General features: G+C 43.7%; 1 protein-coding gene across 1 annotated transcript in view; it reads left to right on the top strand.

Moving 5' to 3' along the window:
* The window catches only part of LOC124553767 (insulin-like growth factor 2 mRNA-binding protein 1), an 885,110-nt gene that overhangs the window by 792,060 nt on the left and 69,197 nt on the right, over positions 1–23,853 (top strand). The window contains 1 exon segment of the mRNA XM_047127703.1: positions 12,785–12,955. Within this exon segment, the coding sequence (XP_046983659.1) occupies positions 12,785–12,955 (171 nt within the window).

The raw sequence follows: 23,853 nt of genomic DNA on the forward strand, positions 1-23,853 counted from the left end.
CGAGCGGTCTGAGGCGCTGCAGTCATGGACTGTGCGGCTGGTCCCGGCGGAGGTTCGAGTCCTCCCTCGGGCATGGGTGTGTGTGTTTGTCCTTAGGATAATTTAGGTTAAGTAGTGTGTAAGCTTACGGACTAATGACCTTAGCAGTTAAGTCCCATAAGATTTCACACACGTTTGAACATTTTGAGTATGGGTGTTGACGGGCCCAGGCGAGGTATAAAGCTTTGTGTCGTGCAGTCATCAAGGGTACACGAGTGAATCTTCGACTCCGAAAGCCCGTGTCCGTGATGTTTCGTTGAATGGTTCGCACGCTGACTTTTGTTGATGGCCCAGCATTGGCTCAAATGGCTCTAACTTCTGAGGTCATCAGTCGCCTAGAACTTAGAACTAATTAAACCTAACTAACGTAAAGACATCACACACATCCATGCCCGAGGCAGGATTCGAACCTGCGACCGTAGCGGTCGCTCGGTTCCAGACTGTAGCGCCTAGAACCGCACGGCCACTCTGGCCATGGCCCAGCATTGAAATCTGCAGCAATTTGCGGAAAGGTTGCACTTCTGTCACGTTGAACGTTTGTCTTTAGTCGTCGTCGATCCCGTTCTTGCAGGATCTTTTTCCAGCCTCAGCGATGTCGAAGATTTGATGTTTTACCGGATTCCTGATATTCACGGTACACTCGTGAAACGAGCGTACTTCATCGCTACCTCGGAGATGCTGTGTCCCACCGCTCGTGCGCCGGCTGTAACACCACGTTCAAACTCACCTAAGTCTTGATAACTTGCCGTTGTAGCAGCAGTAACCGATCTAACAACTACGCCAAACACTTGTCTTGCGTAGGCGTTGCCGAGCGCAGCGTCGTATTCTCCCCGTTGCATATCTCTGTATTTGAATACGCATGCCTGTATCAGTTTCTTTGACGCTTCAGTATAGATTGGTCTACTACATACCAATACGTTCAGAAAAGACATACTAAATCCTATATTTTTTTGGACCTTACAAATGTCTCTTTTGCTTTTGTTGTTGGCAACGGAAATTTCATGCCTTCTTTACATCTCCCACTGCCATTGATTTTGCTCCTAAAATGGCAAAACTCTATTTCTAGTGCTGCATTTCCCAATCTAATTGCCTCGGCTTCACCTGATTTACTTCTACGACGCGCCGTTACATTTATTTTACCTATTGATGACCGTTTCGTAACCTGTTTTCAAAACACTGTTTGTTCCGTTCAACTGATCTTGCAAGTCTATTGCCGAATTACGCCATCATTATACCGAATTTTTTCTGTTTCTACCCCCTGAACTTTTATTTCCTTTCCATATTTGTTCTTAGTTCTCATTACTATTTGCTCACTGTAAAACTAGAATGATGTGAGGTGGAGGGGTGGCGATACGCAAGAACCCTGTCATTTTATTCGATTCCTATTACTTTTGCCTGGTGTCTGCGCAAGCTATAGGATAAGAAGCGCTCTTTACAAGTGCTCACGTTTAATCGTAAAGGTGTGTGTCCGTTAGCTAGTAAGCTGCTACGAGCCACTTGTAGAAGCTACTTCTGCAAGTCTGTAAGCCCTTTGACATGGAAACGCCCCTAGCAATTTGACTTCCCCTAGTTTTGGCAACTTCCAGAAGTATCTTCCACAAGTTAATGAAAACAGTTTGTTACAACTTGCTGTGTTTACTTTCCGAACTCGGCAGTTACTGAAGTTTCTCTCGAACTTGCAGAAGTTTTGTGCGTTCAATACCGAACCAGTGAAAGAATGCAATTCTTAATTCAGAAAGTAGAGTGCTTTCCAGTGTTGTGGGACACGAAGCGAGTCGATTTTAAGAATGGGGCTGTCAAGCAAGACACGCTGGAAAATGCTGCACCAGATTCTGAGGCAACAAATCCCGAAATACGCAAAAAAGGAAAAAAAAAATCCCGAACTGAGCTCTCTTTTCTTGAAACTTTCAAGATGTATGCCTCTATACCCACTTCTTCATCCAAACACTTATTTCAATTAAATATTATTAAATTTATTAGTTTTTTAAAATTTCTATCAAATTTGGTTTTGCGTAATAGTGTTTCATTGATAATAATAATAATAATAATAATAATAATGCGACAACAGTGACAGATAATCTGGTTTCTAGGCGCGATATTGGAAACATCCACCTGTCTATCTCACGATGGAGCTCTATAGTGAGAACGCTTCTGTAAGCACTTCCTTTATGAAATGTAATGAGGTCTGCAGATAAGTTACTTCATTGGTGAATTCGCAGGGTTACGTTACGTGGCAATGAAAGCGATACATTATCAACTCATTAATGCTGCAAAATTCGTGAATGACGATTATTAAAAACGACAACGTGCTGCAGGAAATGCATTTTTCGAACGTGAAAAAAGACACAGGCTTCCCAAGCGACTTGCAGAAGTAAATTTGCGTAGGAATTTGTTCTAATATAAACACCTTAACAAGTACTCGTAAAAGTTAACTGCTACTGGATACTACATGCTTCGTGCGATAGGTGAGTTACGAAAATCACAGTTAAGAAAAGAAGAAATGTTTGGGTGCAATGTGGTTAGAGGCGTACACATTTAAGTTATCAAAAGACACTATTGAACGAAGTAAAATCAGAGAACTTTGCTCGGATTAAAAACTTTCCGACAGCGGCATATGTAAGTTTCGAACATCTCTTTTCTGTTGTACAGCCAAATATTCGAAAATAGGATACAAAAATGCGGCAAACTGTATCACCGATCTTTTAATTACTCTTCGATTTTTGCAAACAGCATTTGTTAGTTTTATTATAAATGTAATGTATTTATGTTTCTGCAAATATGAAAATATCGGTAGAATTTAAAGACATCTGTACTGTCATTCAACTTTACTTTCTGTTAGTACAAAGTAATCGGTAAATATGTTTCACACAATCTTGTCGGCGGTCGACAGTTATATTTCCTTAGCGGTCTACTTAACTGGGAGTGCTTCACATGAAAGAACGTACAGAAGTAGCTTAGGCATGCGATTAGCAGAAGTTTACTTGCTAGTGGATACACGCTCTTAATTTAGCAAGTACTAATGAAACTTTTAATGCGATATACGGAATACCATTAATGCGAAAAAAAAGCTACTTGTATTCCCGCGCGCGTTTTCGATTGGTCGGATGGTGCACCAATGACAGACGGCTGACGCTGCTTTTGTGACGTGTGCTGCGCGGCGGGGTTGTACTCTGGCACCTTGCCCCCACCCCCCACCACCGACACCCCTTCCCCTCGTCTGGCTGTCCCGCCTGCAGCGCTGCTATTCAGACTTTGCGGCGGGAGTTGTGCAAGGACCCTGGGCGTGCAAGTGTGTGTGCGTGTGTGATTGTGTGTGAGTGCATGCGTGCAACGTGCTCAGAAGAGAGAACGGAACGCAGGGCCGACGCTCCAAGGAATAGTCATCGCCACCGAAACGGTCCAGGTGCGTTTTGGGCCACCTTTCCTACTAGAGCACTGCGTTGGCCCAGTGCCGCGGCACTCCAAAGCACACAAGCCAGCGCAGCGCGAGTTTCTCGGTTGTGCGGTCGGCCTGCGCCTTCTATGCTCTTTGTTTCCGGCGTTGCCGGCGCCACGCCATTCGCTAAGTGCCTTCCGTCCTGTGTTGCTGCCGGCTATAGGTTATATTTTTCGCCGTTTCTACACGTCGACAGCACCAATTAGTTTTTGTACGAGCATTCCTAGGGGATGTACATTTCCAGTAAAGTGTTCACTCGTTGGGTGCTGTGTTAGTTTTTGTACGTCACTGTGCGTATGGGTGCCAGGCTCTTTCTTTATCTCGCCGTGGTGCCTGCTGCTTTTTTATGTTTTTCTCTTCGGACCTCTTTGGACGGCGATGACGAAACGGGATGTGGAATTCGTTCTCACGGTAACTAAGAGGACTAAGTTGTTTATATATGTTATCGTGTGGTAACTGCCAAGATTTTTTACAGGCATTTGTGTAGTTGCATGTTGGTGTAAGATTGTCACGTGGCCACCCTAGCTTTCAGCAGACCACTGGCGTGTTTCAGGAAATGTTGAAAGCTTTGCCTCGTTTTGCAAATGATCCCGTATTATATCTCTTGGACATTGCCTCCGCCAACTGAATGGAAACACTTTACTTTACACAAACTTCAGTGCCTGAAGATCTGGAATCTGTAAAGAATTCCGTTACGTAAAGGGCGTGACCTTGATGCTGTTGCTTTAGAACATAAAACGCTGATTCAGAAGGACCTGTGTCTTTTGTCACGTTCGAAAAATGCATTTCCTGCAGCACGTTGTCGTTTTTAATAATTGTCATTGACGAATTTTGCAGCATTAATGAGTTGATAATGCATCGCTTTCATTGCCACGTAACGTAACCCTGCGAATTCATCAATGAAGTAACTTATCTGCAGACCTCATTACATTTCATGATTTTTCTCTTGCAGCCTGCAATAGAGTTACACGATGTAAAAGTACAGCCGACACGGTTTATGAACCGTCGTTTATATATATTTATATGCACCATGGTAGTCGAAGCAAGATGCAATGCCTCGGGTGGTGCAAGGTATACAATGTGCCAGTAGTCAGGGTATGGGCGGGGCTTTGAATGGATTCGGCATCTTGTGGAATTCAACTAGAGGTCAAGGAACTCGTCGCCGTTACGCAACAGGAAGTTGGTATGCCGGTTGATCAGTCCTCACTTTGCCATAGTGTCCCTTAATTGCTTTTCATACTGGCATCGTGCATGGGTTGTACCGGGGGGGGGGCTGTCCAGTTCATTCAATTCATCCACATTAATTTAAGTGATGTTACACTATCAGTTAAATACATCAATAAGTTATGGACCGTGCATGCTTATACTTATGTCTAGAGAATTCCAAAACTGTCAGCTCTCCATTAAACTTTGCTGGCTCTCATTAGTCTGAAAGAATGACATCAGCGTACAACCGTGTGTGGTGACACTCAGTAATGTCTGAAATGTTCTCGTTTTCCATCTCAGGCGTACAGTTTTCCTATAGAAAACATTTAGCAAGAGAAGACATTGACTGCAGGGAAGCGATTGTCAGCCCTAAGTTTTTGAAAACAGCGGCGAGTCTCACTTATTATAACGGGATGACATATATTTTTAGTTAGCGGCACTTTTTTTTTTACCAGCCCTTTATTTCGCTTTTTAAATAGCCCTTTCCTGGTAGTATACATTTAAGAGGTATACGTCGACTGCCTTTTCAGTTGTATGGATTTTGATAATTCTTTTATTGCCTGTGGGTAATTGTGGCTCCATTATCACGAATAAATCTGTTACTTAATTATCACTGGCATTCTTGATATGGGTACTTTAAAATGTTCCCAGAACCTCGCTGTGGTTAAGAAGTTTTACTTCCTTCTGCTTTGATGAATAATGACAATGACACTTCATGTCCACCTCCATAGTTTTATTTCTTATGATTTGTGAGTGGTACGAATTATTCTAAATTAATACTATCTGCAAAACTTCAAACTAGCCTCTAGCATTGGTAGAAATTAAAATCTTATTTTTCTGATGAAAGAGATGGGTAGAAAATGACTTTCTTGAATGCTGCTAAATTTGTATCACAGTACACTCCTAATAGCATTCAACCAGGGTGTGTGTGTGTGTGTGTGTGTGTGTGTGTGTGTGTGTGTGTGTGTTTTAAATGTGGTAGGTTGATTTATGGAAGTGTTCTCTTGCTTTGTATGTGCTATTATGGTGGTGAGATGAGACACACTTCTAGTATTTTTTGGGGAAAAAAGGCAAATTTTACGCTGTGTTGTGGGAGACAGTCAGTCTCCGTTTACATGAGGCATGACAATAAAAAGATGTAGGTGCCATAAAAATACTTGCTTCTGTGTACTGCTGTAGTTAGTATGTAGTGTTTCACTAAAATTCTGTTGGGCAATTTTTGTTGCTGTGTACAATGCTAGACAACCAGTTTCAGTAAGTTATCCATTTCATATTGAGCTGTTGCCAAAATCTTGCAGTGCTGCAGTATCAAAAAATTACTGCAAAGTCTTTTGAACATGGAGTCTTTGATTTCTTATGTCTGTGAATGCTTAACTGTGCACTACCTTGTTAAGTCATTTTGATTGGATTCTAAGGTGGAGTGATTTATTGGAGATTACAAAATCTAGTGTTGTTTGTAGGGATAAAGAATGATCAATAAAATATGCTTGTATGGTCTGTTGGTTGCAGTTTTGCTTATCACTTGACTTACATCATAATTATTTTGAGTTCTGTACAGTAACTTCAGAGCTGACTTTGAGGCCATCAACCACAAATTGCCAAATATGTGCGACTTGTATGTTGAGTAGCTCTGCACAGCAGGTAGGCTACAGTGTAATACTGGACTCCCCAGCCCACCATGTACTGATCTGACTTACACCGTAGGTGGAAGTCTCAGATAGATTTGCAAGGCGATTGCTTGGTTGTGAGTTGAAGCAACCAATAAATGTGAACATGGGGTAAAGATCGTGGTAACAGATTGATTTGTAGCGTAGCGTTCTCACCATATTAAATGCATTTTTTGTTACAAAAGTTAAAATTCCAGGGTAAACATAAACCTAAATTTTGTAACAAACAAGTCTTTGGTGAATGTTTTCTCTGATCTCTACCTCTCACACAGCCTAGATAGCCTCACGCCTGCGGTATTGAGGTATAGCTGATGTATGCCGTTTACAAACTGGCACATCATTCATACGCTATAACATGCAGAGGTTTACACAAAGGTTATAATTATATTAATATATAAAACTGAATGGAAAAGACCAGTTGTCTGCAATAGCTGTATTTATTGGATTAAAAACTCTCACAACCAGTTCCACAGCTTTTAACTTGCATCTTCTGGTGGGTATACAGAAATTTTTATAAATTAATATTTTGAAAGTAGTTGTACACATTGCTCGACTAAAGTCATAATTATTTTTAAGTGTGTGTTAATTTCTGTGCAGTAACTTAAGAAAAGATTCTTGAATTAGGCTGGTGTAACAAATGTAAGCATGTCAGCTTCTGGCAAGTTCAACCGACAGCATAATCTTCTTCCTTTCAATAAGTGGTGGGTGCAAAACATTAACAATAATTTTATTCAGTGTGTTTTTACACATCAATTTTATTAGTTTTCATCATTAACTGAGTTTATTTTTATTCTCCAGTCACTCCTGGACCCAATATTTTCCCGGATAACACTTACCAGGGACATTGTCTGTTAATTGACATGGGCCCATTGGAACATATTTTAATCAGTCAAGTGATGACAGTTCATCAACATATTAACACACACCAGTCCTGTTTGTGTCATTTGTTTCATGTTAAATGGGACAGCCCCAATCTCTCTTCTATTTTAGTCACTTTCAGATTCCTAATTCCATTCTTTTGTGTTTATAGACTGGATATAATTGATGATGGTTTTTACCAGTTGAAGGCTGAGAACTTTGCAGCCATGCTAGTTGTTACTCTGTAGCATTCTGTGATTGCTCCCTATACCTTATGACAGCATTGTAAGTAACCATCTTTCGGTATGAAATTATGAACCTTATTTATTATAAATGAATAGGTCTGTTCTTGGTTGTGCATATGTGATCCACAGATGCATAATAATTTCTTCCTTATTTACATCTATTCAATCAGCACTTTGAAAATATTGTGGATAACTTTCTTTCCCCATTATTAAGGTATTAATTTATAAAATTTCTGTACAGACATATACACCAGAAGATGTAAGTTAAAAGTTGCGAAACCAGGTGTGAGTGTCTCTAATTGACTTAAATAAATACACCTATTGTGGAATATTGGACTTCTCATTCAGTTTTATATTTAAGTTTTATCACCTGCATGTAAACACCTGCATTACTCTGCATGAATGGTTGATCGATCATGTATAATTACTTCAGCTGTGGTTGCCTTAGCTTTAAAATTGTCTGTATGCCTTTACTCATGTTTACCCACTCTGCCCAAAAGATCAACCCAGAACATTGTGTGCACTAAAGTGTTGTGAGGTTGGCACTTTCCAGCAACGTGTGGTTCTGTTTCTTGTGTAAGCTAATAACTAGATACAAGCCAGTCTCTTTGTGAAGCCTCTGTACATTGTCTTTGTAGTTATTTTGGTTTCTACATAGATTATAACATTATTGACCACTGTATTAAAATTGGCTCCTGCCCTTAATTCTTTTGTAATATACTTTTACCCACATGTTTCCTGTAATGCTCCCAAAAATGGTGGTGCTTGCACCCATGTTAAGGTTGCTACATAGCCTCAGTTATTCCTTGGCACAATTTTTGCTCTGTCTTGTTTTTTCAAGGTGCTTTATAAATTTTTTAAACATTGTTCTTTCAATTCTGTTCTTGCGAATATTTTGCCAAGTTTTGCATTTGCCTCTCACACTGTGTGGAATCTGCCCTTGAAGGTATAACAGAACTATGAAAGTTCACAAGTGCAGGAAGGAAGTAGCTTTTATAATTTGTATAGGTTAAGATATACCAACTCGGATGTCCATACTCTGTTTATCCCTAGGGCAAAGATTTATTACGTTTACAGTACTGACATTGTTTACATCTTGGGACAGTAGATTTATGTGTGATAACTTTCATTTTGTGTGTCATTTGTTGTGGATTTCTAAGGAAATAAGCACTTGAGGACCTTTAACAATTAAAGTCAATTATGATATGTTTGGTTAGCTAATGTGGTACCGAAATCAAATTTTAACGTAATCAATAATTTTCCTAGGTCACTGTGAAATTCACTTTAAGAAACACTCTCATTTTTAAAAGTTCGGACTTCATGTAGCTGTTATGAAGGGACACAACTATAGAAACAAGTATTAAGAATTGTAAGTCTTTAATGCTAAAAAGAATTAATTATAAAACTGAGAATTAGTATTTGTGTTGCTAGTGAAAATTTCGATTAAAAAAAAAAAAGAGCCTTCTCAATTCGTCACCCTTTGTCTTGAAGAAGCTGTAGTATAGAGGAGAACCATTGTGCGCAAATATGCACATCGAAATGGTTATTGTAATTTAGGCCTAATGGAAATTGTGAGAATGCTTTGTAGCCCTTCGGGTTAGTCCGATGACACTTCCATCGAATCCATTAGTGGCACTAAAAGACTAAAGTATGTATAATATTGTCCAGCCACACATATTTTAATCATCTAGTATCGAGGCTCACGGAGGAATAAAGGTTTTTTTTGTGAGGATGTTCGTGTTATTTACAGCTTCTAATGTATTGAAATTACTTTAAAATGAAATACCAATATTATAGAAACAGGTGTGTCAACAGTCAAAGTGCATTTAATTGGTGTCTCGTGACCATTGGATCACGTGCCAATGTTGTGAACAACCCTTACGATAAAATGACAGGAACTGATTACGACAAACTGCGAGTCAGGTGTTGGCAGTCACCCAGAATGCAGTTTTGTAAATAAAGTTCTGTTGGTTCAAAATTTTACCATGTTGTTTTAATTTTCAGCAAAATTGGTAAGACATACCAAAAATGAGTTTGTTGGCTGGATGACCCTGCCTGGGATTGTTCATGTGCCTAGTGCAAGTCTTCCTATTTGATGCCATTTGGGAGACGTGCTTTGATGAAGATGAGATGAAATGTTTAGATCAAAACAGACGCCTAATCACAAGTGAAGAAATCCCCAAGCCAGCTGTGAATTTAACCCAGGACCCCATGAACAAGGCAGTGAGCCTAATCACTGAATTGTGAGCCACGGGCATGATACATATAAGTATGTTATTGCTATGATGAACATATATCTTGGGCTAAGCTGGACACAAATGTATCATGGCAATTGAATTTTCGTGTTAAGATTAGTTGGCTTCACCAAGTCTCGGCAAAATTATCACATTCCGCCCTAAGCTAGTCCTCGGGTATGCTACAGATCAGTGTGTCGGCACACTTAGTTTCTTTTCCCACTTGTGTCGAAAAGAAGTGAAATTAATTTGTATCTTAGATTTGTGGTTCTCATTAGCTGATGTATACTACCATCTAATTGGCAACAATTGACATCAATGGATTTCCAATATTGGCAAATGAGACAAAAGCAGCGCACTTTGGTCTTGTATCACAAAATACACAAAATTAAAAAAAAAATATTGACACATTTATTGGCTTCTCTGGCTCTAAACCAAACTCTTTATCTTCAAGCCTTATTGAGATGACATGCTACATCAGTCACCACAACCTCCGTTTCAAAAATTCGTGCCAGCAGTGGTGTCATTGGTCAAAACATAACTGAGATATAGCAAAGCCCAGATCAGTCGAGAGTGTCGAATTCTTTGGGACATTTGTGCAGCTTGGTAAAGAATGAGCCCAATTCTGGGATAGGGTAGTTGTTGTATTTTATGTACTTAATTTGTTCAGAGAGTCAGTTGAAGGTAGACGGTTTGGTATGCAATTTGTTTTCAGCAATGTATTACAGTTTAGCCCCATCTATATTCTTGAGTTTTCTGCCCCAAAATCTATGTACTCCCCTTTCTTGTCAGTTTGGCCCGCGAGCATATTCTCATATTTCTCTTAATCGTTTAAAGCCAAATATATGCAATTCCAAATGTGCAAAAGTAATTTACAGATTAATGGGCAGTCACTAGATTGTTTTCATTGTGTTTGCCTGCAGTACATCTGAATATTCTTTAGTGTGCATTATGAATATTGTAAAAAATTGAGTGAACATCTTGGAGAACCCTCTTAAGGTAGATAGGTATTCTTACAATCTTGTGCCATTAAGTATGCGCCATCTTGGTCAGTGAGAAGGGTTAACTCAGATGAACTCTAAAATTAACAACCACAGTATTAGTTGTAAACATATCAGGCAATGGAAACTCCAGGATAGAGTAATAGCAGATGCATTAAGTGATATATGTGGGCACTGGTAAACTGCATTGCAAATAGGATTGGTACTAACTGATGTAATGCTTGATGCTGAAGTTTTACTGCACCAATAGCAAGATGTAGTAGTTGGTAAACTTTTCTCTTTCCATGATTTGTGGGGGTGTTAGTCAGAAATTGTTTCAGAAAGGTTTGAAATTTATATGTAAATGTTCGTTTGATGCCACTCAGTATCCTTATTGTCAGTTATTGGATGAATGTATTATGGGTAAGTAGTGTGTGTGTGCGCGCGCGCTTAATTAGTAAATTGACAGTACTTTACGAAATTTCATCAGCTATTATATGATGTATTGAAAAAATTTTATTTGTTCTTGATAACTGTTTGAGAGAAAGCTTGAAACTGGGAATTTGCATCATTTTAGCCATTTTGTAATATAGATTGTTGTTCACCAAATAGAGGGGCATTGAATGACAGACTGGCACATCTGTAAGTTGACTTTTGCGTATTATTAAGTTATCAAACTCCTTTATCAGTGTAGGAAAAACAGACAGTGAGAGGGGGGAGGGATGGAGTATCCATTAATCAACAAAACAATTGTTATGAAAATGATTTCTCCATCCCACAAGAACTTGCGGAGTTACCTCTTTGTCGTATCTGACTACTAACGTAGCTTGTACCAAAAAATATTATGTAGATGGAATGTTTTTAATGTCTACTGTTTCTGTTCTAAGAAAAATAATACTATAATTGTTGAAAGAATATTGATCGAGAAAGACACTCTAATTCTGGTTCTGGCTACACAAGGATTCCTGTTAGTGTGGAAGATATTATTTTGTATCAAAAATGGTGCAAACACCAACTGCATTCCTGTTGAGAGGATGCAGAAAATTTTTAAACCTCATGGCTGTAGACGAATCATGAGGAATTGATGAATAGTTAAGACAGAATTTACAACAGCATAATTGGAGATAAATGAAATTTGTGGTTGTATTCACAAGTAAAAACCTTTATATGCAGGATTGCGGAAAACTGTGCATACAAAATTCTTTTAATAAAATTGGGAACAGTTTGTGTTAGGATGTTGAAACTGCGCTGCTGGCTGTGGGGCATGATGGAAATGAGTATTTTTTGGTTTAATGCTGAAGCCCACTTTCACCTGGACAGGTTTGTCAGTAAGCAAAATTGGTGCATTAGGGGGACTGAGAATCTGTATTTCGTGATTATGAAGTCTCTTCGCCCTAAACGGGTGACTATGTGGTGTGCAATGTCCAGCCGCGGAATAATCGGTGTGATATAGTCCTTGATAACACGGACACTACCAAACGGCACATGAAGGTTTTGGAAGATGATTATCCAAATTGACCCTAATTTCTACAAGATGCGGTTCATGAACGACAGAGCTCAACCCCATCAAAGCAGGAGAGTGTTTGATTTCCTGGAGGAGAACTTTGGAAACTGCATTCTGACTCTGGGGTACCCAGAGGCCACTGGCAAGGGCCTCGATTGGCAACCATATTCTCCGGCTATGTAAACAAGACTCCTTTTTGTGGGGCTACGTTAAAGACAAGGTGTACAGCAATAACCATTGGCAAGTTGAAAACAACCACTCTTGAGGTCGTAGAGTGCATCAATATTGAGACACTTCAGCAGGTCATGCAGAATGTCACTATTCGTCTGTGCCACATCGTTGCCAATGATGACTGGCATATTGAGTGTGTCGTAACATAAGTATTAATATCTGTAGTGACATCTAAATGTTTGTAACCAATTTACATGTTTTTCATATAGTTAGTCACCCTGTGTGAGGCTCCATTAGTATCAGTTGAGTTCAGTGGAAGTGAGAAAGGCAGTATTTGTTTAATAAAAGCTGTATAAAGGGAGCTACATCCATTTTGCAGCACACATCAAATTTCTCATAGGACCTTTCGGGATATTGCTAATTGGTTACTTGTGTGTGTTGCAGTGTTGGTAAGGTAGTGGTGAGCAACCTGCCCGGCCACCTGTGCCTCGAGGACGTGGAGCCTCTGCTCGTGCCTTTTGGAAACGTCCAGCAGCTGGAGAAGGTGGGCACTTCGAGGGATGGTACGACATTCTCCGTGCACGTCACCTACGACACCCACGAGCAAGCCCAGGGGTGAGGATGTGTACCGCTTGCAACATTTCTTTGCAGAATATGTGTATATTTCTACTTTTTTGTTGTTCGCAGGTCCACAATTTACGGATTTCTGTTCGGTGATTCCTTTGGAAGGGAGTCTTTTCCCGAGTGTTATCACATTATCGTACAATGCGGGCTTTCGCAAGGTGGTCGTTGTTTTTGTTTTGCATTAGGATGTAGCATGTTTTTCTGCTGGAGACATTCAGTAAAGGGGACTGAGGCTACAGTGTACCTCTTTCTGACAAGTTAGAGGTGATGCTGTGTAATGCGACTTCAAATGTCACAACCCTCCCTGACCCGTAGTTTCCTTCTCAGTCATGAAGAACTGCATGTTCGTGATGCATGTGGTGTGCTGATTATGGCTCACTACATTTTAGCTGACTGCATTTTATATAATAAGAGGGTTCAGTGTGGTTAAAAAACATATCTGGCCTCAATTTTGGGTGATAATGAGCTGAATGTGACGTGTTTCACAATTTTGTGTTTTGTCTTCTGTACCGTTCAGAGGAATTGGGTGTGTTAATGTAAAAAGGAATACAAGGGGCATATGTAGTCTTATGTTGTTTCAAACTATCCTCATTTCTTGTGCTGCAGCTCAATTCGCTTCAGTTTCAGTGTACGGGTGCTGATCATCACATGTTGAGTGCCCTCCAGATGCAGCAACAGCAGCTGGAGATATGATCAGGGGCCATAAAGACTTTGGTAACAGCTTTGACTTTATACCAGCAAGCTGATCTGTTTAAAAGTCAATTCACAAAGTCATCAGACTACTTAGGGCCAAAATGCACTGACGTTTGCTACCAAGCTTGTTGTAGTGGTGAAGATTTGGTGCTCTTTGCTTGACTTACCACTGACTTTTCTAATTTTGATTCTTCATTGCTGTTAAGTTGTTTTTGTGCTTTTGAATTTCCATGTGTTTTCTGCACTCACAGTAATTATAGAAACACGGTAAAAAACATAGTATTGGGGAAACGAATTTTCTCTCCCTGTGTATAATCTGTTACTGCCGATTTGTTTTTCCCAGGTACCTGCTCTTGTGTACAGTAAGTAGGATGTTACTGCTTCTTTTTATAGTTCTGATGTGCGAGATTTGACCTTTTTCATTTTCCATAGTAAACTTTGGAATAAATGTCACTCGTAAAATTTAGAATTTGACACCATTTTTCTCCATGAGGTGGTATAGTAAAAGTACCATCACCATAGCAAACCAGTGTGGAAGTTTTTTCTTTGTTGTCAAAAGGAATGTCTCTTCACATATTGACGTGTTTGTGTTAGGTCGCTTTCTTGTCTGTAAGCTCTTTTTACCATGTCTCTATTGTAATCTCATCAAAATGCTTGAAACTGACTGAAAAATTTCACATGTAGAAGACCATGTTACCTAGAGTTAGAACTGCGCCTGGTCATGAGAAGCTGTCATTGAGAAAGATCTCAACAGTTCATATCACGTGCGATGCAGAAAAATTTTTAGTGACTTAGGTGAACTATGTGTGCGTCAAATGTGTCGCATGAACTCCATATTTTTATTTTAAATTTTGCAGGTATTGTCATACCTATGAAAAATTCATAAGCACAAGATGCAGGACTATCTATGTGGCTAGGAGAAATTACTGTATACTTTTTAGTTAACTTTGAAAGTATTTTGTATGAAGCAGTCTTTATTTCAATAATTATTTCCATAAAAAAATTCGTTGTGGGAAGAAGCAACATGTGACCTCCCTGATAAGAGCCTTGCATAAGTGTACTGTGTACAGGCATGACTATCTGAAGAGGAGACATGCACAGCATGCTCAGTGTCAAAAAATCCAGTAGGACACACATGGAAGCAATGAAGTGATACTGCACTCTTGCCAGAACGACTAAAAACTGCCTTTATGTAAGTTTTTTCAATGCAGATTAAGGAATCCAATAACTTTGTATGTAGGTTTAATAAAAAGGAAGCATTGTTTTTCCCATAAGGCGCAGGAGGCTTATTCTTGAACTCTTACTTATTTGAACAGCATGTTGTGCCAATGGAAACAGCAAAAGTACTGTCTGTGGGATAAATAAATCACATACCTCTCCATAGGGCGCATCCCTCTTCTCTGTTACCTCCTGGAGTCTGCTTTCAGCACTTGTTCTGGTGGCTCAATGTCACACTACCTGCAACTTTCACAGTTGGTGTGAACCCTTCACAAACTTGGCTTCGTGCAGTGACCCGTGTTCTCCTTGGCCTCCATTCACATCCTAAAGACATCACTCTAGCCTCGCTCTATCGCCTTCAATTTCACGACCTTCGTATGGAACTTTGCGATAGTACCTTTTTGTACACTGACGGCTTTCAAATTGTCTGTGGTGTCGGGCGTGCCTTCGTCATTTGTGCCGACGTTTTTAGATATCTGCTTCTGGCACATTGCTCAGTATTTACAGCCGAGCTCTTTGCCCTGTATCAGGCCATGTAGTGCATGGGCACAGGCTTTTCAGGCGTGTCCTCTGCTCCGACACTCTCAGCATCCTTCAAAGTCCCTGTGCGCTGTCCACCGCATATCCCTTAGTGCAATGGGTCCAGGAAAACTGTCACTTCCTCACTCTTTATGGAGCCACTGTGATGTTTATGTGGGTTCCTTGTGAGGTCGGTCTGCCAGGAAACGAGGCTGCTGCCGAGGCTGCAGTCCTTGTACCTCAGCCCACTAAATCATTTATTCCCTCCGATGATCTCTGTTCTGCCGTCTGTCAGCAGGTGGTGTTACTTTGGTATCGCCATTGGTCCTCCTTTCATGGGAATAAGCTCCAGATTATTAAACCTCTCATAGCAACTTGGGCGACCTCTTCTACGCCCTCTTACTGGGAGGAGGTAATTTTAAGTAGGTTGCTTATTGGGAACTGCCTTTTTAACCATCATCATTTAAGTGGCACTCCCCCTCCCAAGTTTTAACTGCCTGCCATTTCCAGACAGAATGCCCATTTCTTAATAATTTACGTTCCTGCTTGGGTTTGCTGTCGGAGTTATTGGCAGTTTTAACATACGACCCATGGGGATGTAGGCCGCATTTTACTTTTTATCTGCCGTAGCAATATGGCGAATGTCATTTAATTTTTAGTTCTCAACCTCTGTTTCTGTATGTAGTATTTCAGCCCTTTCTCCAAATCCCTGTTTTTAGCTGTCTTATCTTAAATCACTTGGGATTGATGTGTCGTCATTTTTTAACTCCTTGCTGTCCTCATGTTCTATAGTTTTGACTTGGGCACTTGTGACCCCAGTTGTTTTTGTCCCCTAAAACAAAACAAAACATCCCTCTCCACCATCTTTGCTCTCTTTCTCCACTGTAACATCTCTCCAGGGTTCAGTGGACAGAAATTGCCAGAAATCGGAACCCCTCAGTCATACGACAGCCTCTTGATGACTTTAGAGATCATACAGTAGCGTAGCAAACTATCCAAACTATTGGTGAGAACACACTTGTTGTATGTGAGTGATATGTGTAAGTCCCAGCTGTGTGACCCAAGTGCACTCTTACCACATAAAACATGTCGGCAATAGACATCTGTTCGGTAGCAGTTGCTCTGTGATGTAGAGATGGGCAAAACTGTTCTTTTCAGCGATTGGATCAAGACTGTTCACTCCCTGAAATGAACTAGCTCTTTTTCATGACTCACCACTCATTCACAATAGAAAATAAATGGAAGGCACATTGCCCTTTAAACTTGGTTTATTCCAGTACTATACCTGTATTTTGATCTTATTTGATCCTATTTTGAAGTAACACAGATAATGAGTAAGAATTTTGTATTGTTTATTGAAATTTCCACGATATTACAAAGTTTTTGATTATTGATTTATTTTGCACTATCGTGGCTTTTTGGGTGATTGGAAAATGTTGTAACTTGAGATTTACATTAACAATATATTTGGCTATAATGTATTCATTAACCTCGTACAAATACATCGCAAGCCATATATTTTTAAAGTGAACGTTTCCTTCCGAAGATGCCTAAAATCGCAAAATCCGTACCAGAATAAGAAAAAAAATATAAATTTGACTGTAAGACTAAAGTGCTGCATATAGCCTTACGCAGAATAAAACAAGGAAAATATTGGTGTATCTCATTTTGCGATACATTTATCGGTTCGCTCGTAATTAAAACGTAAACTCGAGTGTCCATAATAAAAATCCTATAGTAAGAGGAGTCATCAGGAACCTAATCTGATCAGTTTAAACAAATAAAAATAAAATAAAAACAATATTGTAATATACACAGCGGTATTACTACGAAGAACAATATCCAGTAGAGACGAACTCTGATGCAGAGGCGCTGAGTCAAGCAGGTCGAGCCGCGAGCTGTATTACTGCGTGAGCTAAGACCGCAGAGACCAGAGTGACACCTGAGTTGCTTTGCTCAACACTCTGGCTAGAGTCGAGAACCCGAGGGGTGAGCGTTGAGCAGGCGAGTTCCGAGGGTGGGGGGAGCGGTGAACGGCCACCAGTCACTCGCTCAGAGACAAATCGTCCGTTCTCTTGCGAGCAGGTTGTTGCAAGTAGTTCTTATGTTCTCTGCTAGGAGGCTCTCTGTACTGTTGCTCGCATCAACTGCCCAGAGGGCAGGACGTGCGACTGAAACGATCACCGACGGAGTGCGATGCTAAGTTAAGCTGCGCCAGACACTGCACGCGGCAGAGGAAGCACAGAGATGGCACGGCATGTGTGAAACACAAAATCCAATGGGGCACTGCTCAATGCAGGCAGCCAAGGTAGAAGCAGGGCAGAGGCCGGCGCTGGCTGTGTTGTGTGGCGTGCAGTGTGCTCTGACCAGCAGAGGCCCCGCTGATATGCTCCGTCTCTCTCTCTCTCTCTCTCTCTCTCTCTCTCTCTCTCTCTCTCTCTCTCTCTCTCTCTCTCTCTCTCTCTCCCCCCCCCCCTGCTGGTCCGGCGTAAGAATAGGCCTGAGGTATTCCTGCCTTTTGTAAGAGGCGACTAAAAGGAGTTTCAACCGTTTCGGCCTTTCATGTGATGGTCCCCCTTGGGGTTTGACCTCAATTTTTCAAAATTCTACAGAAGTACGAGCCTTTTGAGGAAGGACGCCTTAGGTGGTGTCTCACAGGTCCTCAGTGCACTAAGACCTTGGCACTCAGCATTGTAACGGCGTTGTAACCACACCCACTATCCTCAAATTGGACCTAAACGCCTGATGGGTTGCACAAGTTACGCCCATAGTGCGTCCCCATCTGCACCTACGATCATGATGGACTTTCCATGCCACCCGAAATCCAGCACGGTAGCCAGCCCGTTGTGGTGGGGTCGTCATGTACCCTCTAGGTTGTAGCCCCCTGACAATACAGGGATCGTACTGCCGATACCTGAGCTGCACCCTCCCCACGTCGGCCAAGGAGTAGGACTCCCGCCAACGGTCATCCTGCCAGGTGGCCCTTGCTGAGGCTGGGTGGTGCCCGTGGGGAGAGCCCCTGGTCGGAGTGGGTGGTATCGGGGCAGACGTTTCGCAGATGAAACATCAACATGTATCGGGTCGCTCTGCGGCCGAGTCCTTTAAAAAGAAAGGTACTGTCTCTGGTTCTGGTTCTCCTGCCCTTTCCCCCTTGGCCATTCCCTGGGAGGAAGGACAGGCCCACCAGCTAGGGGCGAAGTACTTCCCCCGTTATTTAGTCTGTTCTCGGACCGATGGGGTGACGTTCGCCACCTCCAAGCCCATGTTATTTGTCCAGCACATCGAGGACATCTTCGGGGAAATCAAGGCTCTCAGTAAAACGCGTTTGGGGGCTGTTCTTATAAAGACCACCTCCGCCACTCAGTCGGCAGCGCTCCAGGCGTGCGACCGACTAGGGGACATCCCAGTGTCCATTGTCCCGCATCTGGCACTGAATAGGACTCAGGGGGTTATTTTTCATCGGGACCTCCTGCTGCAATCTGATGAGGAGCTCAGGGCCAACCTGGAGCGCCGAGGCGTGCATTTCGTCCGGCGATTCCAGCGCGGCCCCAAAGGTCATCGCATCGACACCGGGGCCTTCATCCTTGCCCTTGAGGGGGACGTTCTCCCGGAGAAGGTAAAGGTGATGTGCTACCGGTGCGACGTGCGACCTTACATCCCGCCTCCTATGTGCTGTTTTCGGTGTTTGCGCTTTGGGCACATGTCGTCACGGTGTGAGGCTGAGCCCCTTTGTGGCGATTGTGGACGTCCTCTTCGTGAGGAATGTACATGCACCCCACCACCTCTGTGCGTCAATTATCCTGTCATCCACTCGCCTAGATCTTTGGACTGCCCCGCGTTTCAGATGGAGAAGAAGGTTCAAGAATTAAAAACTTTGGATCACCTCTCTTACTCTGAGGCCAGGAAGAAGTATGACCACCTCCATCCCGTGACGTTGACAACTTTGTTTGCCTCAGTCGTGTCCACTCCTTCCACAGTATCCTCCCCCCTATCCTGTCCCTCCTCCACCTCCTCACCCCATCCGGGGTCTATGCCTCCGCCTCCCTCCCTTCCAAATCCTCCTCCCTCGTGGTCCCTGCCCCCTCTGCCCCAGGGGGCACCCTTTCTCCTCCTCCCCCTCCGCCGCCTGCGAAGCGATCCTCTTCTCAGGCGTCCATCGGGGAAACGTTCCGGGGAGGCGCTCAGCTGGCCTCTCGTCGGCGAATGATGCTGCCCCTCCTACACAACCAGGGAAAGCGGTCGCAGCTGGCGACGACTTGATGGAACAGGATCCGCCTCCCGCCGGTTGTAGCGTTGTTCCCTCGAAACCTGGCCCTCCGCGGTCGTCAAGGCGACCAGCTCTTCACCCGTTTCGTTCCCCCTTTTTTCTGACTAGCGATGGCTTTGTTACATCGGAACATCAGAGGTATTCGATCTAATCGGGAGGAATTACAACTGCTTCTCCGCCTGCACTGTCCGCTCGTCCTTGGTCTCCAGGAAACCAAGTTGCGCCCAACTGACCGTATTGCTTTTACCCACTATACCTCAGAGCGATCTGATCTCACCCCTGTGGACGGTATTCCAGCTCATGGTGGGGTCATGTTGCTCGTTTGGGACGATGTCTATTACCATCCCATCCCATTGACCACCCCACTCCAAGCAATAGCTGTCCGTATTACTCTTTCTGCCTTTACTTTTTCCGTTTGTACCGTCTACACTCCATCGTCATCCGCAGTTAGTCGGGCTGACATGATGCACCTGATTGTTCAGCTTCCTCCGCCGTTTTTATTGTTTGGCGACTTCAATGCCCATCATCCCCTTTGGGGGCTCTCCTGCATCCTGTCAGAGAGGCTCCCTCTTGGCGGATGTCTTCAACCATCTCAATCTTGTCTGCCTCAATACTGGCGCCCCGACTTTCCTCTCGGACTCTACTTATACCTACTCCCACTTGGACCTCTCGATCTGTACTACCACTCTTGCCCGTCGGTTCGAGTGGTATGTCCTTTCAGACACCTATTCGAGTGACCGCTTCCCCTGTGTCGTTCGTCTCCTGCACCACACCCCATCCCCATGTCCTTCGAACTGGAACATACCGAAAGCTCCTCCCTGGTGACCTTTCCGGACCACGATTTTCTCGGTTGTGACAGTCAGGTCGAATACCTCACGGCTGTTATCATCAATGCTGCCGAACGTTCCATTCCTCGTACTACCTCTTCTTCCCGTCGTGTTTCCGTCCCCTGGTGGAATGAGGCTTGTAGAGACGCTATCCGTGCTCGACGACGTGCTTTACGCACCTTTCACCGCCATCCTACGTTGGCGAATTGTATTGGATACAAACGACTCCGAGTGCAATGCCGTAGAGTCATCAAAGACAGCAAAAAAGCTTGTTGGGCCTCTTTCACTAGCTCCTTTAACAGTTTTACTCCCTCTTCTGTCGTCTGGGGTGGCCTGTGCCGGCTGTCGGGCATTAAGGCCCACTCCTCGGTACCTGGCCTGATTTTAGGTAATGAGGTCCTTGTTGATCCTATGGATGTCTCAAACGCCTTCGGCCGCTTTTTCGCGGAGGTTTCAAGCTCTGCCTATTACCACCCTGCCTTCCTTACCAGGAAAGAGGCAGACGAGGTTCGGCGACCTTCCTTCCACTCGCAGAATCTGGAAAATTATAATGCCCCCTTTACTATGCGGGAACTCGAACGTGCACTTGCACTGTCCCGGTCCTCTGCTCCGGGGCCAGATGCCATTCACGTTCAGATGCTGGCCCACCTTTCTCCAGCAGGCAAAAGCTTCCTTCTTTGTACCTACAATCGCGTCTGGACCGAAGGTCACGTCCCCATGTGTTGGCGTGACGCCGTCGTTGTTCCTATACCCAAATCCGGGAGGGATAGACACCTTCCTTCTAGTTACCGCCCCATTTCTCTTACAAGCTGTGTCTGTAAGGTGATGGAGCGCACGGTTAACGCTCGGTTAGTTTGGATTCTTGGATCTCGACGGCTACTTACCAATGTTCAATGCGGCTTTCGTCGACGCCGCTCCGCTGTTGACCACCTTGTGACCTTGTCGACATTCATCATGAACAACTTTTTGCGAAAGTGCCAAACGGTCACCGTGTTCTTCGATTTGGAGGAGGCTTATGATACCTGTTGTAGAGGAGGTATCCTCCGCACTATGCACAGGTGGGGTCTACGCGGTCGCCTGCCCCTTTTTATTGATTCCTTTTTAACAGATCGCAAGTTTAGGGTACGTGTGGGTTCCGTATTGTCCGACGTCTTCCTCCAGGAGAACGGAGTGCCTCAGGGCTCCGTCTTGAGCGTAGCCCTTTTTGCCATAGCGATCCATCCAATTATGGATTGCATTCCACCTAATGTCTCAGGCTCTCTTTTTGTCGATGACTTCGCGATCTACTGCAGTGCCCAGAGAACATGCCTCCTGGAGCGCTGGCTTCAGCGTTGTCTAGACAGCCTATACTCACGGAGCGTGGCAAATGGCTTCCGGTCCTCTGAAGAGAAGACGGTTTGCATCAACTTTTGGCGAAATAAAGCGTTCCTTCCGCCATCCTTACATCTTGGTCCCGTTGTTCTCCCATTCGTGGAAACAACTAAGTTTCTAGGACTCACACTGGACAGGAAACTTTGTTGGTCTCTGCACGTCTCTTATTTCGCTGCCCGTTGTACACGTTCCCTTAATGTCCTCAGAGTTCTTAGTGGTTCATCTTGTGGAGCGGATCACACTGTCCTGCTTCACTTGTATCGGTCCATAGTCCGATCAAAGCTGGATTATGGGAGCCTCGTCTACTCGGCCATCCCTCTTACGCCGTTTCAACTCCATCCACCGTTGGGGGTTATGTCTTGCGACCAGAGCATTCTACACCAGTCCCGTCGAGAGTCTTTATGCTGAAGCTGCCGAATTACCATTGACCTACCGGCGCGACGTACTGCTTTGTCGGTATGCGTGCCGGCTGTTGTCAATGCCCGTCGCATTCGTCGCCTGCTTCGACAATTGGATTTTGCCCTCTCTACCACCTTCAGAGAGGGTGAGAGCTCGACACCACCGTGGCTCCAGGCTCCGGTTCATATCTATCTCGACCTCAGCCCGCTCCCGAAGGAGGGTACTCCGGCTGCAGTGTATTGCTCACAGTTTGTCGAACTTCGTGCGCGACTTGCCAGTCGCACCTTTATTTACACTGATGGCTCCAAAACTGACGATGGTGTCGGGTGTGCCTTTGTCGTCGGGGCTGGCACCTTTAAATACCGGCTCCTCGACCAGTGTTCCAGCTTTACAGCTGAGCTTTTTGCTCTCCATCAGGCCGTTCAGTATCCCCGCCGCCACTGCCATTCATCGTATGTACTCTGCTCTGATTCGCTCAGTGCTCTTCAGAGCCTTGGAGCTCCATATCCGGTCCATCCCTTGGTGCAACGGATCCAGCAGTCCCTCCATTCTTCTGCTGCTAATGGCTCTCCTGTCAGCTTTCTGTGGGTTCCCGGCCATGCAGGAGTGTCTGGGAATGAGGCTGCTGATGCTGCAGCCAAGGCTGCAGTCCTCCTGCCTCGGCCAGCCTCCCATTGTGTCCCGTCATCTGACATTAGTGGGGTTGTTTGTAAGAGGCTTGTGTCTTTGTGGTAGGATACTTGGTCATCACTTCAAGGAAACAAGCTCCGGGCAGTGAAACCGTTCCCAACTGCTTGGACAACCTTCTCCCGACCATCTCGGCGAGAAGAGGTCCTTCTAACCAGGTTGCGGATTGGACATTGCCGGTTTAGCCACCGCTACCTGCTCTCCGGTGACCGAGCCCCGCAGTGCCCTTGTGGTCCTGCATTAACAGTGTGCCATGTTTTATTGTCGTGTCCCCGTTTTAGTCAATCTCGTGTTGTCCTGTCTCTGCCATCTACTTAACAGGATATTTTAGCTGATGACGCTCGAGCAGCTGCTCGTGTTCTTCGTTTCATTACTTTGACTTGCTTGTCCAAAGACATCTAACTCCTTCACTTATTTTATCTGCATCTTTGTAAGAACTTTCTGGTGTCTCCCCCCCCCCCCCTCTTTGAGTTTTACTAGATTCTATGTGCTCTAACAATTGTGACTGGGCGCTAATGACCTCAGTAGTTGAGCGCCCTTAACCCCCCCCCCCCCCCCCCCCCCCAAAAAAAAAAAGTCTCTCTCTCTCTCTTTCTCTCTCTCTCTCTCTCTCTCTCTCTCTGCTGTGGGAAACGTTTGGAGCTACCGTTCTTTTTTTCTGAATCACTGATTGTTCACTCCTTTGAAAGATTCAACTCTATGAATCAGTTCAGGAGCGGATTCCACATCTCTACTGTGATGCTAGTTAGACGAAATGACACTGTGATGACTGTACAGATTCATAGTTGCGAGCTGAGGGAAAGCGGTCCTCTTACGTGCATAAGATGGAAAATGAATGGTAGGATAACAGGAGCACCTCTCCCAGTTAATTTTCGAACCACATTTCTTAGTCTCTTCTTTCCAGTTAG

This window comes from Schistocerca americana, chromosome 11 (genome assembly GCF_021461395.2).
Source record: "Schistocerca americana isolate TAMUIC-IGC-003095 chromosome 11, iqSchAmer2.1, whole genome shotgun sequence".
NCBI classification, from domain to species: Eukaryota; Metazoa; Arthropoda; class Insecta; order Orthoptera; family Acrididae; genus Schistocerca; species Schistocerca americana.